General features: G+C 45.3%; 1 protein-coding gene across 1 annotated transcript in view; it reads left to right on the top strand.

The window, feature by feature from the left end:
• The window catches only part of C1H11orf97 (chromosome 1 C11orf97 homolog), a 15,477-nt gene extending 4,191 nt beyond the window's left edge, over positions 1 to 11,286 (top strand). The window contains exons 2-5 of the mRNA XM_075061894.1: positions 665 to 769; positions 6,131 to 6,206; positions 10,052 to 10,177; positions 11,277 to 11,286. Coding sequence (XP_074917995.1) covers positions 665 to 769; positions 6,131 to 6,206; positions 10,052 to 10,177; positions 11,277 to 11,286 — 317 coding nt within the window. The remainder of the gene's footprint in view (positions 1 to 664; positions 770 to 6,130; positions 6,207 to 10,051; positions 10,178 to 11,276) is intronic.
• Positions 11,287 to 17,086: the final 5,800 nt, after the last annotated feature.

Raw genomic sequence — 17,086 nt, 5'->3', positions numbered from 1 at the left:
CTAATTTAAGGTTTCGCGTGCCAGTAATACATTTTAACGTTTTTAGAAGGTCTCTTTCTATAAGTGTATAATATATAACTAAACTATTGTTGTATGTAAAGTAAAGAAGGTTTTTAAAATGTTTAAGAAGCTTAATTTAAAATTAAATTAAAATGCAGAGTCCCCCGGACCGGTGGCCAGGACCTGGACAGTGTGAGTGCCACTGAAAATCAGCTTGCGTGCTGCCTTTGGCACATGTGCCATAGATTGCCTACCCCTGGTCTACACAGCTGTTTTTAGCACTGTAGTATGAGCCCCATGAGCCTGAGTCTGTAGATCCTGGACTCTAAGACTCACTGTCACAGGCTGCTGCTTGCAGTGTAGATGTATCGTAGTCTCAAAAGTTGCAGTGCCATGTCACGGTGGTTCAGTGAATCCAAGCACAGTCTTGCATTTTCTGAACCCTGCAAAGGTTTCCAAAGAGTTCCCCTGTGGCCATAATATTGGGAGCCACAGTGCCACTCAAGCTTGGAATATCTGGGCCTGACTGCATACCACTGGGTGCAGAATGATGAGAAGTGGGAAGGGGTATTAAAAACACCAGTAGAGCTGGATCAAACATGAAGTACATTAACAGTTTGGGGCTTTAAAGTAACCAATTTTTTGCAATATGTTTTGTAAACAGGGAAGAAATTTGTATATGTTGAGCCACCTAAGAGAGTTAAGGAAGTACTTGAAGAAGAGCTTTATTTTTGGAGAGATGGATGCCAAATTAAACATCCGGCTGCAGGTAATCTCTATAGTCAGAAAATAAGAAGTGTTTGTTTGGGAAATAGAATCTAAAATGCTGATGAGAGAGTATGTTGAAAACTGGGTCAGTTTATTAAAGCAAAACCATGATGTTGATTATCATCCTTATCAGAATGTACAGAACTTGGAGAAATCCTTATGGCCCATTATTTGTTCCATAATTCTAAAACTTGGGGAACACACAGAGCGCATAGAAGTCCAAGCAATTCATCAGCTTGATATTATAGCAACGTAGAACCTGGAAAAGACCATGTGGTTCAGTAATCTGATATTTATCAAATTTTCTTATGGCAAATATACCTGTTACCTTCTTGACACCATTGCACAGAGAAAATAGCTCTTTACCTTTATTTCTTAAACACTGAGTTCAGCATATTTCTAACTCCATATTTTATTAAACTAAATTGCAGCCACTCAGACCATGGATTTAGGAACTTGTCTGATTTGCTTGTGGTCATTCAAGAGGTTTATGCTACTCTGGAATTCCCATTTGAAGTGTAATGGCAAGGTGTCACGGAGTGTGGGGGAGTCCGGCCTTGCACCCCTCTTCCTGGGACTCACAGTGACTCTCAGCCAGCCAGTAAAAGAGAAGGTTTATTGGACAATCGGAATGCAGGTTACAGCAGAGCTTGGAGGCACAACCGGGACCCCTCAATCGAATCCTTCTGGGGGTTCAGGGTCCTTGGATCCCAGCTTAGAATTCCCTGAATTCCAACCACCCAGCCCAAAACCGAAACTAAACTCAACCCCCTCCAGCCGCCCCCCTCCCTTTGTCCAACTTCCCGAGCAAAGGTGCTGACACACCTCCCTGCTCCCTGACTCCGGTTACAGGCTGAGCACCTGTTCCTCACCTAAAGATATCCCCGGCTCTCCCATCCCCCACACAGACAGTCCCTACTCCATCACACAAGGGACAGAAGAGTGTTTTAAAATATGACACTAGACTACAAGAGGCAAAGAGATCTCTGCTTCCCAGTCAGCTCTGCAACTTGCCATTTGGGATATAAATGTTATTTTTAATGTATCGGTTTCCAGGACATTTCAGTCTTTCTATTGAGCAAATCAGACTGCTACAGAACCAGGATCTGCAGCAACTTTTTAGGGCTTGCATGGCCCCAAAGGTACTTTCTGGATAAGACCCAGAGTGAGTTTAAATAAATCCTGTACCAGGTCTCAAAACATACCTTGAGTATCATTTTTTTTTCAATGAATATGCTCCAGTCTATACCTAGTTAAAATATTTTAATAACATATGATCCATCTGTTTTTAAGTCACATGTTCAAAAATATATCCTTGTGGCTATTTTATTCTTTAAGATCTCTCCAGTCTTGATTTGTGTCTGCCTGAATCTATTCACAGAGTTTCCCAAATCCCATCATTTGAAACTAAAATTGTCCCACACAAACAAGGCTACTGTTTCTTCTGTGGTATCCTGTCTTAGCTCTGCTAATGATTGTATATCCCATAAAGAGGGTGCTTCTGTAACAGTCATTTTCTGGATAGGTTTCACTTATGCTACTGTTATACTGTGCTTTTCCTTTGCACATATGACTTGGTTTTGAAGGATTAGATTTTTATCCCTACATGCTGATTGCACTGTATATACACCGGGTCAGTTCATTAAAGCAAAACCATTAAAATTATTTCCATTAATAATAAGCAAAATTTACTTATAGGAAAAGTAAGATAATGGTGTTAAGGAACTTCTTAGAGTTTGATTTAAGAATATGTACTTTGAATATTTTGATATACGATGTTGACAGTTTGTCTTTTAACACCTATAAAGTAAGGCTGTCAAACGATTAAAAAAATTGCAATTAATCACAAGATTAAAAAATAGTTACAATTAATTGCAGTTTCAATCACAGTGTTAAACAATAATAGAATACCAATTTAAATTTATTATAAATATATTTGGATGTTTTTCTTCATTTTCAAATAATATTGTTTTCAATTATAACACAGAATACAAAGTGTACAGTCAGGGCCATCCTTACCCATATGCAAACTACTCAGCTGCGTAGGACACCAGGAACTTTGGGGCCCAAGATTTCCTGCAACTGTAAAAATAAAAACAAAAACATGTTTAAAAACAAATATTGATATTATCCATCAAAATTATTTAAAAAAAAATCTGAGGGTATGGCTACACTTGCAGCTGTTACGCGCTGCCCGGGGAAGGCTCCACGGCAGACGCTTTGAAGTGCGAGTGTGGTACTGGCGCCAGCTGCTGGGAATGAGCTCTCCAGCGCTGCAGGTACTCCACCTCCTTGGGATTGCACTGTTTAACTGCGCTTTACAGCGCTAAATTGATGGTCTCAGGGGGTGATTTTCATACCCCTGATCGAGAAAGTTCAGCGCTGTAAAGCGCCAGTGTTACCGAAGGCTAATTTACTGCCAAGCTATTGGACCAAAGCTAAATTCAGTAGCTAGGTTAAAAAGTAATTTCATCTTCCCACTCCTCTAGAGTCACGTAACTATTTTATCTTCACCATCACGCCATCAAAAGATTGGTTTTTACACGAAACCTATGAGACTGACAAAGAGGTAGTTTTTACTATATTATTACGCACGAGCTATCTACTCAAGGTTCATACTCCTTGGAAATAGTTATATTTGAAGTTAAAAGCACAGGCGTGTCTCACTGGAGGATTTCACTCAGATGGCTACGCATGCATTAAAAACACAAACTTTTTCAGTGAAGGACATGGAGCTATGTTTACAACTCTCCTGATTACAGTTGTGCAAAATTCAACTTGTTTTTCCAAAGGGCGGATTTAGCCATTCGGCTAATTCCGGAACTCAGGCTCGCGCCTAAGAGCCCCCGGCCTTAAGCACCTTTTTTAATTTTTTTTTTAAAACTTACCCCGGTCGCTGGCTGCGGTCATGCTCCTAGTCCTGCTCCTTTGAAGTGAATGCCGCGGAGCAGGCGGGGTCCCGCTCTCCAGCATGAGTTCGAGCCGGCAAGCGGGGCGCATGGCTTTTGCGCTTCGGCCACTAGGAGGCGGAGTCGCAGGGCTTGCGCGGCTCTGGCCGGAGTCCGCCAGACAGAGAGCGGAGTCGCGGGCTTGCTCGCGCTCTCGCGGAAGCCGCACGCCAGGCGGGAAGTCGCGGGAGCCGAGTGCGGCAGGCCGGGACTCTGCTGACGCGCAGCAAGCACCCGTTCCTGTGGAGCTTACGGCCAGCGTAGCGCGTCATAGTCCATCGACCCCGGTCTGGACTCGGGCCCCTTTCAAGCCCCACTCGACACCCTAGGGTGCAATGTGAAGGGGCAGGGGAGGCGGGCTATTTTAAAGGTCTATGTCTCCAGGCTGGCCCCAGTAGTCTACACGCCGGCAGTCCTGTCAAATAGCACCGGAGCCGCCACGCCCCCATCTTGCATCCACACGCTCCTCAGCGCGCTATTTAGAAGGTGCTCAGAAGGGAGACTAGAAAAGAGTGTGAGGGTACGTAAAGGGTTATGGGTTCGGCCATGACCTCTAGCGCAAACCCGTCACTGCCCACTATCCCCATCCGGCCCCACCCGTGCCCTGCACCGCTCTTGCACCCCTATGCCCACACCCAACCTCTGCAAACCCCTTGTCCTATCCCAGCAACCTCTGCCACACACCCCATGGCAAGCTGCAAAAGCCAGCCCCACCCACCCATGCTGTGCCCGCACACCTGCACACTCTGCCCAGGTGCTCCCTGCACCCCCTGCCATTTCTCCATTCACCTGCTGCACCGCCACTGCGAAGCAGCAGTTTCCGGCAACTCCTCTGTCTCCGCCTGCAAACCACCTGCTTGCCCCTGCCCTGCCTGAAGCCGCCGCCCACACCCCTTGTCTCCAACCAGCCCAATCCACTTGTCCTGCCTGCAGCCAGCCCTACTCAGTTCAGCCCCTGCCCTCCTGCTCAGCCAGGCCCCATTCACTGCTGCCCTGCAGTTTTCCAGTGGCATTAACCCTGCACACCTGCTTCAGCATGCGGGGCAGGGAAGCAGCTGGGGACACAATGTGCACCCAGGGAGTGCGGGGACCCACACATGTGAACACGGCGGTCCAAATTCAATAGCCAATCAACAGCATATATGATGCAATGTATATAATTTTATTATTCATATAGTTATGGAAAGTAAATAATACATGAAAGAAATGAGAGGCTTTTTTTTCCACTTTTTTTTTTAAGTCATCCCTGCCAGGGCCCCACCGAAAATGTTCGAATTGGGCCCCGCACTTCCTAAGGCCGGCCCTGGTTCCCAATATACCCTAAATTCCCTTTCTGTGAAGAACAACCATACTTCCTCCACCCTGAATGGAGGCTTTGAGGCAAGAGTTCCTGACTCCTACGAAGTCCTACGCTGGTCCATCTGTGTCCCCCCAACCCCCACCACCACTGCTGCCCCCTCCACCACCCCCACAGACCACTTACCATCTGCCTTAGTTCCTGCCTCTGGGACTTAGCTGCTTGCCTGGCCTGCCACGCCCTATTGCCACCGTTTGGGCCTGCAGCAGCAGCCAGCCAAACATTTGACTTTGCACAAGTGCCCGTGGGTGCACGCATCCTGCCCCCCCCCCCGTACTGACCCCTTCCCCTCTGCAACAGACCCCCTAGCTTTGCCCCTTGTTGCCTGCCCCATTTGCCCCACGTAGCCTCCCCCCCACCCCAGCTTCAGTTTGTTTGCCTGCCCTGCCCGTCTCCCTTTGCAGCTTCGTTTGTCCTGCCCCAGCCCTGAAGCTAGCCCCTTGGTCCCTCTGCCTCACTCCCAGCCTGGTTGCTCCCTCCCTCTGCGGCCCCCTCACGTTGATTAGCCCCTCCCCTCATAAAAAAAAAAACAAGTCCTTATTATTATGCAACAGTTGCAGTGGTCTGTGGACAAAGAGAATGAGACCACTAATTTGCAAACTCAAGATCCAATCTTGCATTCCTTGCATACATACCCAATGTTCCTATTAAAGTCAGAGTGAGTTTCGAGTGGGCTAGGAGGGCAAGATTTTGCCCTCCAGGCATCAGAGGATCGCATTGCAGTTTAAGAAGATCCGTACTAATGTACCAGATTGGGAATAAGGAAGGAGGGTATTTGGCAGAAATCACTGAAACATTCTTGGAACATTTTGTTAGCTGATGTCACTAACTGGCTTTTCATTATTAAATTGCTTTCGAAATCTCCATTGACTACACTGAAAGGCATCTCAGCATATTTTTTGTTGCTTGTTTAATTATTGTTTAACCTTTATATTACAGTTGTTTCATGACTATGTATTCCTACAGCTAAGCCCAGCAGATCTGACTGGTAGCTGATGTGAAGGATTATTGTTAAATGAAGCTTAAAACAGTTCCTTTTTGCAATCTGTTCTCTCAGGCTGTTTTTTTCCTGCGCAATGGGCAATTGCAGATTTGGCCAAACTCCCAATGAATGCAAGAGCAGTTTCTAGAAGGTGAATGAATCTGCACCCTACAGGACTTTGAGTCACCACTTCATAAATATAAACCTCTTTATTGTTCTTCCACATTTTTACTTAATCCTTTTCAATGCCTCATTTAACCTGCCTTTTATACATTAATGAGATTCTGAATGTTTTCCATCTGACTGCGAGAATCACACTGTAATCTAGCAATATTGCTGCCTAGCTGTGAAATGTTAGGTAGCATAAAATAATTGATGTTAGAGATGGAAAAAACCATGTAGGTCATTCAGCCCATCTCCCTGCAGGTGCAAGATTGTACCTACAGTACATTTTAATCAAATATTTGCACAAACATTAGAACCAATGTGTTATTTTTGTTTGTTTTAAATCTTAGTTTTAAAATAATTTGATGAATCTATCATCCCTACTTAGTTCATCCAGGAAGTCTGCTTTTAGAGCATATCTACCAGCTCCATCCATCCATTCTGTAATGGAATCCATATATAAAGTGTATAAGACACATTCACTTCCCTTATGTAAATGGTTGTTTGAACAAACATATTAATGAGGTATCTGTCTGATTCTGCAACAGTCAGGGGCTAGTAAAATGCATTTAAATCCTCACAAAACCATTAGAGGATCTGATCCAGGAAAGTACTGAAAGTTCTCAACAACCACTGCCTTCACTGTGGGTTGAGAATGCACAGTATAACATGGGGCTGGGTCCTTAGCTTTTAATAGGCTTATACAGTTAATTGTAATAATGTCCTGCTCCTCATACATAGTAACACAAAAGGCTTTTTCTTTAATAATTACAACATGCTCTTTAATATCTTCACAGTACTAGGGTAAAATCAGTCTGAATTCCTATTAATAAAACTCTTTCTACATGAGTTATTCCTTTTTAAAAATCTCTCCAATCTTAAGGAGAGTTGAATTTTCTGTTATTTGAAAATATGCTTGCACCTGAGTTAATGTCAGTCTAAAAACCTTGTTCCTGTCTGCGCACACTCATCCTGATATTTCCTGCAGAAGCTCTTGATTTTTCAGGGGGCTGGATGGGCAAACATCTTTGATAAAAAGACTTTATCCTTAGATGGGAGAAGATATAGAAAGGCTGTTTCTATTGTAACATAAATCACCAGCACGCTTGGAATTGAAAGGTACCCTTAATAGGGATACAAGGTGGGTGAAGTAATATCTTATATTGAACCAGCTTCTGTTGGTGAGGTCTCGTCTGCACTACAGACCTATATCGACATAACTGTATTGCTCAGGGGTATGAAAAATCCACTCTCCTGAGTGACATAGTTATACTGATTTAACTCTCTTTGTAGACAGCACTATGTCGATGGGAGAGCTTCTCTTGCTGACATAGCTACCGCCTCTCTGGGTGGTGGATTAACTATGCTGACAGGAGAGCTCTCTCCTGTCGGTGTACAGCATCTTCATTAAAGTACTACAGTGGTGCAGCTGCATCAGTGCAGATGCGCTGTTGTAGAGTTTTAAGTGTAGCCGCACAGAACTCTTCTTCAGGTCTGGAAAAGGAACTCCCAGAGTCACAGCAAAATGCCAGGTAGAATAGAACAGGAGTACTTGTGGCACCTTAGAGACTAACAGATTTATTTGAGCATAAGCTTTCGTGGGCTACAGCCCACTTCATCAGATGCATAGAATAGAATGGAACAGAGTGTTTAGCATAGGTAGTTAGCCCATAGTACAAGGGACCATTCAAGCTACAGTGGCCCATTAACACCTCTGCAGTTATAGGACAGAAAGAGGGGGTTAGTGGGTTACTGATTGTTGTAATAAGCCATAAATCCAGCATCTCTGTTCAATTCATGATTTTTGGTGTCTAGCTGAGTAATGAATTTAAGCTCCCAGCTTCGTCTTTTGAAAGTGTTGTGCAGGTTTCTTTTGAGGATGAGGGCTGATAGGTCAGATACAGAGTTCACCCACAAGGCGTTTTTGTGTTTTAACAAAAGGTTTGTTGTTGTCTTTTAACATGTTCCTGTGTAAGTTCATTCGAGAGCACAATGATTGTCTGGTTTCACCCATATAGTTGCTATTTTGGCATTTAGTGCACTGGGTGAGGTATGCCACACATAGGTGCTGGAAATTGGGGTGCTACTGCACCCCTTGGCTTGAAGTGGTTTCCATCATTTACAGTTTGGTTCAATGGCTCTCAGCACCCCCACTATACATTTTTTTCTAGCACCCCTGACACAACATGTTGTGATAGGCATGTGTAGGACCATGGATCTTGAAAGGTATTTTGTAGGGAGTGTTGATCATTGTAGCAGTAGAGATATGTCTGCAAGTTTTGCATCTGTTGTTCTGGCAGGGTCTAGTGCCGCTTTGAGTTGGTGTGTCTTTCACAATGGAATCTCCATCAAGTATGGGTTGATAGTTGTTTGATGATACACTAAGACTATGAGTTGGTCATGGAGGTCACAGATTCCGTGATTTTGCATAACCTCCGTAACTTCAGCCCTGCACAGCAAGGCTCAGGCTGTCAGTGCCAGGTTGTGGGGCTCGGGCTTCCATGATTTATTGTTTATTGTCTGCATCCTGTCTCTGACTTTTACTAAAAATACCCTTGACAAACTCTTAACCTTATTATACCCCATGTAGATTCCAGTGTGGGGTGATAGGTGACAACTAGTGGTATGCGGTCAGAAGGGATTTTATTTTTGTATTGAAGCAGATTCTCTTGGGGTATTTGAGAGGCCCTTTCCCTGATGCAATCTACTTCTCTGGTGGAGTGTCCTTTGTTGGTGAAGGTAGTTTTGAGTGTTTTAAGGAGTATATCCCAGACTTTCTCCTCAGAACATATTCTGTGGTATCTCAATGCCTGGCTGTAGATAACAGATTTCTTGGTGTGTTTGGGGTGGTTACTGGATCTATGAAGGTAGGTGTGGTGATCTGTGGGTTTCTTGTATATAGTTATCTGTAGGGTTTCATTGTAAAAGCTGATCATGGTGTCTAGGAAGTTGCTGCTGGTAGAGAGTGTTCTAGAGGTTAATGGACTGGTGATGGCTGTTGAAGTTGTGGTGGAAATCTATGAGGGAGTTTAAGTCATCTCTTCAGAGGATGAAAATATCCTCAGTATATCTCAGGTGTATCATTGGTTTGTAGTGCATTTGTCCAGAAATTCTTCTTCAAGGTGGCCCATGAAGAGGTTGGCATATTGGGGAGCTGTCCTCCTACCCCTGGCTGTTTCCAGGGTTTGGACAAAGTGTTTGTTGTTGAATGTAAAATTGTTATGGATGAGGATGAAATTGATGAGTTGAGTGATGTGCCTGGGGTGGATATCTTGTAAATATTTGAGGCAAACAGCTATGCTGTCATTGTGAGGGATGTTGACATAAAGGGAAGTGACAACCATTGTGGCAACGATGGTGTACTGATGGATGTTGTTAATGTTGCAGCGTTTGTGGAGGAAGTTCATTATGTCCTGGGGGAAGCTGGGCCTTTGTGTGGTGAGAGGTTTGAGGATGGTTTCTAGGAGTCCCTATATTCTTTAGTAAGAGTGCTGTGGCAGGTAGAAGGTCCCTGGTTTGGGTTCTTGGAGGATAAGTTTGTAGAGCTTCTCTTGGTGTTGTTTGGGGAAGGAATTAATGAAAACCTTAAATTCAATAACTGTTGATCCAAATTATAGAAAAATAAAGTATATTAAGTTAATTGTGTGTTATATCCTTTGTGTAGTGCTTGTCTGTAGTATATTATGTTGTTTCTGTTCATTACATTGACCAAAGATATTTGTTTTAAAAGTGGCTTATATTAATTCTTTACAACAGCCTAGCTGAAAAGTAAAACAACCCAAGCTAGAATGATCAGTTTTAATGGTATTATTCTAATAAATTATTAAACAGTGGCTCTGGAAGGAATATGGAGTGTGAAAAGAAATTTCTCCGTGGGAGGCTTGACACCAGCATCACAGAACAGAAACAGTTTACTTTCACAGCCCAAGTACTATTCCAGGCATGGAGGAATAAGAAGTAAGACAGTAATCAGTAGATTTCAACTGTAACACCTCATTTTGCAACATTAGGATGACACTGTTTTATAATATTTTTTAACATTTCAACCAACCCTTTCTTTTCCTTCAGCAAGTAGCAGGACACTAGGTTGCAGACCTTACATAGGAAAGCTGGTTAGTGCTGCTTTGTTGAGCCACCTTAAGTTCATGTGCTAAGGACCCTGGTTGAAGATGCAGAATACTTTCTTTTTATTCATGTTGGTGGATAGATCTCAATAGCTCTATGTGGATCCTGAGTCACACTTGCTCTCCTCTCTTCATGGGATTAGAGTTTTCTTCAGGTCTTGGACTGCAGTGACCCCCTTCCTCTGCCCATCTCCCATTGGGGAGATATGAGGTTGGGGTGAGGTCTCAGTCATTTCCCTCTTTGTATCTGAGAGGGGTAGTGGGCAGCTTGGGGAGATTTCTCCTTACAATCCCCAAGGGGCCTCTTCAGTCCAATGGGCCTGTCCTCTCCCAGCTATCAGCATAGCATGCTCACTATGCCCAGCAGCTCTCTTCCTGAGGAATTTGTAGATTCTGTAGTGGGGAGAAAGCAGCCAAATTCAGGGGCATACAGAGTTTATAAGCTCTGGCAGGGCAGTGCTGTTAGGGCCGGGGGAGCATGCAGAGTTCATGCTCTCTGCATACTGTGTGGTTAAATGGGGCTCCTCTTCACCAGGCTGGTGAGTGGGCACTCCAGGCAGGACTTGCTTCAGCTCTTCTGTAGCAGCTCTCTCTTCCTGCCTGGGCATGTGATTCTGTGATTAAGCTATTGGCAATCCCCTGAGAACTCATTTTTGGGGGGTCTATACATTGTTGGCTTACACACAGATATACACAATATCTACACCTTATTTCCTCCCCAACCTCCACTGTTACTCTCATTCCCTCAAAGATCACATGTTGTGCTGTGTGTGGTGCTCCACCGTGGATTTCAACACACTGTGCTCTTTGTCTTGTCCTGCTTCCTTACAAATATAAAATGTGCTAGAATTCTGAGGCAAAGGCTGTTTAAAAATATCCCCTGCCAAATAAAACCTGTACTAATTTCTGTTTCCATATATTTTTTCCTCTAGGATAGGATGAAAAGCAACATCTCCCTTTCTGGAGGATGTGGGTCAGGGCAGGCACCTCCATGTGTTACCAAGCCTACGATTATTTTGTTCCAGCAAATTCAAAGTACCACAATATAGACTGTGTATTATATTTTGTATAATAAAATAATAAAGCCATCCGTACTGGCATCTGATCAGCTCTTACAACAGAGCGCTCCAGCTAGAAGGTGTTGAATGTGTAAAGGCTTGATTGCCAAACCTATCTATTTGCAGGCATTGGCAGGTACATATCAGCCACTCAGGTTTATTGATATTTTTTGACTTCAAATTAACATATTGGGCAAATAATCTTGTACTAAGGCCTTGTCTACATAGAAAAATTGTAGCAGTGTAGTTAAAGTGGCACATTTCCCCTAGTGTGGATGCAATTATAGCCATATAACATGCTTATCCCAGTAGAGCTTTTTCCTATATGGGAAGGGGCCTGGGGAATAAGCAATAGTGATATAAGACACCTTTATACTGGTATAACTATGTCCACACTATAGGTTATACTGGTATAGCTATTTTAGTATCAGACCCATAGCTGACATAGTTATCCCAGTACTATGTGATCTGGCTTCAGCTCCCATGCTCACCAACACATCCCCCTTCACACATACATACAGCAATGACAGCATCAGCTGTACACTCCCTCTCACCTGAGAGGGACTGGAGGAATGCTAGAGTGGGGGGAAAGAAAAGCTGGGGAGATCCTAGGGTAGAGAAGAGAGGAACTGGACACAGACTAGGGTAATGGGGCAAGGATGAAAAATAAGGGGTACTGCATAGACAAGAAGCCTGCAAAGTTTAATGGAGGAATAAGGGGATCCCCAGGAAAAAGAGGGAAGGGACAAAATGGAAACCAGAGGTGTGAGGGAAGAGGCAAATATCCTGATGCTAGAGAGACAGGGAAAATTCACAGGAAAGAGGGGGGCGAGGGGAAGGAGAGAGAAGAGGACCATCCAGAGACCATGCAATATAGGGGAGAGGCAAGAAGGAACAGAGAGACAAGGGAGGCCAAAGTAGGAAAAAGCAGAAGAGGAGGAATAAGGGGACACAGGCAACCTAGGGAGAACAAGCAGGGTAGATAACAGAACAAGGGACAAATAGGAGAGAGGCAAAGAAGGAGCAGGAGGGAGATGCTGCTTTCAGGGGAAGGAAAGATTCAAATAAGAAAATTAAATGGAAATGAGGGGAAAGCAATAAAATGGATAAAAGAAGAGAGAAGAGGAGGTGGTAAGAGGTGGAAGAGGGAGAATCAAGAAGAGATGCCTACAATCTGGACATTAGAGAATTTCCTGTATTTATTTCTGCTGCTATATTTTATTGTCTTTCCTTGACATTTGTCTTGTGGCCTGAATTTTCAAAAGCAACTAGGTTTTGGGTGCCCAACTTGAGACACCTTAGAGGGACTTGGTTTTCACAAAATGCTGAGCACCTGCCCTGTCAAAATCTGGGCCTTTTTTGGTGTCTCCAGCTGGCCGCTCCAAATCACTAGTCATTTCTGAAAATGTATGCCTGTCTATCTAAAGTGTTGGGGAAAGTAATGGGCTCACTGTTCTGCTCAATTGTTACTTACTGTTGTATTTCTTAGTCAGCTGATATTAGTGTAACGTCCATGTCTGAGCAAAAGGAAATCTGCATGTATCTTGGCCAGCACATCAGTTAGGAACTCCACAATACAAGGCGCATTTGCCACACATGAACTGTGAAATGTATTTCAAGGTAAAGTGTAGTTAATGCTGGTATTTTTGGCCCTCTTTTTGGCAATTTTACTGTAAAGTGATACCAATCCCTACAGCAAGATTATAAAACAATTGGCAATTGTTTTAACCTCCTTTGTCTGGGCTCATTTATTGATGGCAGCATCTTGTAGGCCCAACATTAAAAGATTGTGAATTAATATCTATCCTCATATGTGAAAGAGATTAGAAATGGGCACCAGGGAACCCAGAAATAATTAATAAATTAACTGCAGCCTTTAGGCATTATTACAGTAAGATACAAAGAAATGTTAATGAGAAATCCATTACTTATTGATAGAAACAGTTACAGCATATTCCCAACTACTTGTCACGTTTTACTCCAGGTTTAGCCCTTATCTCAGAGTTTTCATCTTCAGAGAACTTCACAAGTATTCTCACAACACAGTTGTGAAGTAAGCATTATTTTCATTTTACAGAGGGGGGAGACTGAGGCATGCAGGAGTTAAGTGACTTGCCCGAGGTCGATAAGGGAGCTGGCGCTCAGGAGTTCCTGGCTCCTCATACTCTGTGCAGACTGCTAGTCCACTCCTTTCATGTGGCCTGATCCTGAGCGGTGCTGGGCACGTGCAGCTGCCATGCTCTTGCTCTTGTTAACCATCAATTAACATAATAATGAACCAGACATGAGAATTTGCCTCTTTTCTAAGAACAGAGTTGTTGTTGTCTTCAGTTTTTCAGTGACTAGTGCGAAATTCCATATGAACAGTCTTCCTTTTTACCCTAACAGACATATTACTCATCCATGTCCACATCACCTTGGGTCTTTTCCATACTAACCTGGCCCACCCTTAATCCAGCCAAAAAACTTCTGACAAAATCCTCTTCCATTCCTGTTACTTTGTTCCCTCTGCAACTCCTGTCTTTGGTCTGAAGTACTGTAAATGGGATGAAATTCTTTAAGGGCAACTGCAAAGTACTCCACTTAGCAAGTAACAATCAGTTGCACACATACAAAATGGGTAATGATTGCCTAGGAAGGATTACTGCAGAAAGCAATCTGGGGGTCATAATGGACCACAAGCTAAATATGAGTCAACAGTGTAACTCTGTTGCAAATATCATTCTGGGATGTAGTAGCAGGAGTGTTGTAAGAAGATGAGAAGTAATTCTTCTGGTCTACTCCACACTGATTAGGCCTCTACTAGAATATTGTGTCCATTTCTAGGTGCCATATTTCAGGATAGTTTGGACAAATTGGAGAGAGTCCAGAAAAGAGCAAAAAAAAATGATTAAAGGTCTAGAAAACATGACCTATGAGGGAAGATTGAAAAACATTGGTTTGTTTAGTCTGAAGAAGAGAAGGCTGAGTGGGGACATGATAACAGTTTTCAAGTACCTAAAAGGCTGTTACAAGGAGGAGGGAGAAAACTTGTTCTCCTTAACCTCTGAGGACAGAACTAGAAGAAATGGACTTAAATTCCAGCCACGGGGGTTTATCATAGAATATCAGGATTGGAAGAGACCTCAGGAGGTCATCTAGTCCAACCCACTGCTCAAAGCAGGACCAATCCCCAGACAGATTTTTAGCTCAGTTCCCTAAGCGGCCCTCTCAAGGATTGAACTCTCAACCCTGGATTTAGCAGGCCAATACTCAAACCACTAGATTGGACATTAGGAAAAACTGCTTGTCAGGGTGGTTAAGCACTGGAATAAACTGCCTAAGGAGGTTGTGAAATCTCCATCATTGGAGGTTTTTAAGAGCAGCTTAGACAAACATCTGTCAGGGGTGGTCTAGATCAGTATTCTTCATTGCAAGGCCTGCAAGCCAGTAGCAGCACCCATTGACTCTAAGTGTGGCTCCCTAAGTTGCTGCTAAGCTGCGCAGCTGTGTAGCAGGCTATAAATAGCTGAAGATGAGAGAGGTAGGGGGTGGGCGGGAACTGGGGAGGAGAGCAAATTGGGGCTTGCAGGGCTGCTGTGGGCCTCTCCCCTGACCCTGGAGCTCCCTGCTGCCGGCTAGGGGGGGAAGGGCCCCTTCCCTCATAGCTCCCATGCTGCCTGCCAGCGGGGGGAGAAAAGGCCCCTTCCCCCGGAGCTCCCATGCTGCCTGCCAGCAGAGGGGGCTTGGGGAGTCCTCTGGCCACAGCCCTGGGGCAGCTTGCCTGCATCCCAAACTCCTTATCCCTGGCCCCACCTCAGAGGCAGCACCCTTGCATCCCAATCCTCTGCCCCAGCCCTGAGCGAACCTCCTGCTCCTTGAACTCCTCACCCCCAGCTCCACCCTAGAGCCTTCACCCGCAGCCAGAGCCCTCACTCTGAACCCTTCAGCCCCACCCCACGTGGCTCTCACATTGACGGTTTTTCACCAAAGTGGCCCCCACTTAATAGTGAAGAGCACTGGTCTAGATAATACTTAGTCCTGCCATGAGTGCAGGGGACTGGACTAGATGACCTCTTGAGGTCCCTTCTAGCCCTATGATTCTATGTATGGTAGTCACTGGTATGGTACAGATGGGAAAGAAATCAACCTAGAGCAGTATTTCTCAAACTGGGGTCTGTGGACCCTTTGGAGTCCCCAAGGGAACTCTAGGGGCCTCGTGGGCCCCACTGATGAAGTCCTTCCCCTCCCTCTATCTTTCAGAGGCTACTGAAGCCAAACTTGGAGATTTTAGCCACTAAAACTCCGGCACTGCAGCAGGGCTAAGGCAGGCTCCCTACCTGCCCCGGCTCCACACCTTTCCCAGGAGTGACCGCTACGTCCCTGTGGCCCCAGTCTCTGCACACTGCCTCAGCGCCAACTCCACAGCTCCCATTGGCCGGGAACTGAGGCCAATGGGAGCTGCAGGGGCAGTACCTGCAGGCAGGTGCAGTGCACGGAGACCACCTGCCCTCCCCACCTAGAAGCCGCTGCCAGAGGGATGTGCCGGTTGCTTTTGGGAGCCACCTGAGGTAAGTGCCTCCCCTCCCCCCCTCCCCAACCATCTGCCACGGCCGAGAGCCTGCACCCTTCACCCCCTCCTTGCACCCAAACTCCCTCCCAGAGCCCGTACCCCCTCCCAGAGCCAAACTCCCCCCCAAAGCCTCTTGCAACCCTGCTGCACTCAAACTTCCTCTCAGAATCCTCACAGCTCACCCCCTCCTGCACCCCAAACCCGTGTCTCAGCCCAGAGCCCATACCCTACACCAAAGCTGTCTTCCAGAGGTTGCACCCCACACCTCCTCCTGCACCCAAACTCCTCCCAGAGCCTGCACCCCTTCCTGCACCCCAATCCCCTGCCCCAGCGTGGTGAAAGTGAGTGAGGGTGGGGGACAGTGAGCGACGAAGGGACGAGGGATGGAGTGAACGGGGAGCGGGAAGAGGTGTGGTGGGGCCTTGGGAGAAAGGATGGAGTGGGGGCGGGGCCCAGAGCTGAGTGGAGGGCTTGGGGGTCCTCCAAAATTTTTAAATCAAAATGTGGGTCCTCAGGTTGCTAAAGTTTGAGAACCGCTGATCTAGAATATGGTTATTTACCTAGCGTAACATTTTCAAAAGCATAAAAGGGTGTAGCTACGCTGCAGTGTAAGACCAGGCTCAACCTCAAACCCCCCTTCCGTCTACGCTCATTCTATCTAACACAAGAACGGCCATACTGGGGTCAGACCAAAGGTCCATCTAGCCCAGTATCCTGTCTTACGACAGTGGCCAATGTCAGGTGCCCCAGAGGGAATAAACAGAACAGGTAATCATCAAGTGTCACAGGCCCAATGACTCCCTCAGGGGGTCCTATGGGGAGGCAAATTAGCATTGTATGTTGCTAATGTGGTTGCAAGCATTGCAAAGCATTTCAGGGGAGGGTCAAAGGTGTGTGAGTGTAAAGTGGAAGATTCCTTTGCAGGCTGCAAAAGACCAAAGGGGGAGGGAGGAAGAGAGCAGAGAACGGGTTAACTCGAAACTTCAGCTAGCTTCGTCTGAAGATAAGACGCTGACCCCGGTCCAAGGTCATGGGCTTGATGAGAAATCCGCAGCTGCCCAGCCGTGAGAAGAGGAGAATTAAGTTGAGTAGGGCTGCAGAGATTGCAGTGAGAACAGTGAGAGCGAAGGAG

Source organism: Chelonoidis abingdonii, chromosome 1, assembly GCF_003597395.2.
Source record: "Chelonoidis abingdonii isolate Lonesome George chromosome 1, CheloAbing_2.0, whole genome shotgun sequence".
Taxonomy (NCBI): Eukaryota; Metazoa; Chordata; order Testudines; family Testudinidae; genus Chelonoidis; species Chelonoidis abingdonii.
Note: the sequence above shows the minus strand (reverse complement) of the source record. Positions and strands in the feature narration are given on the sequence as shown.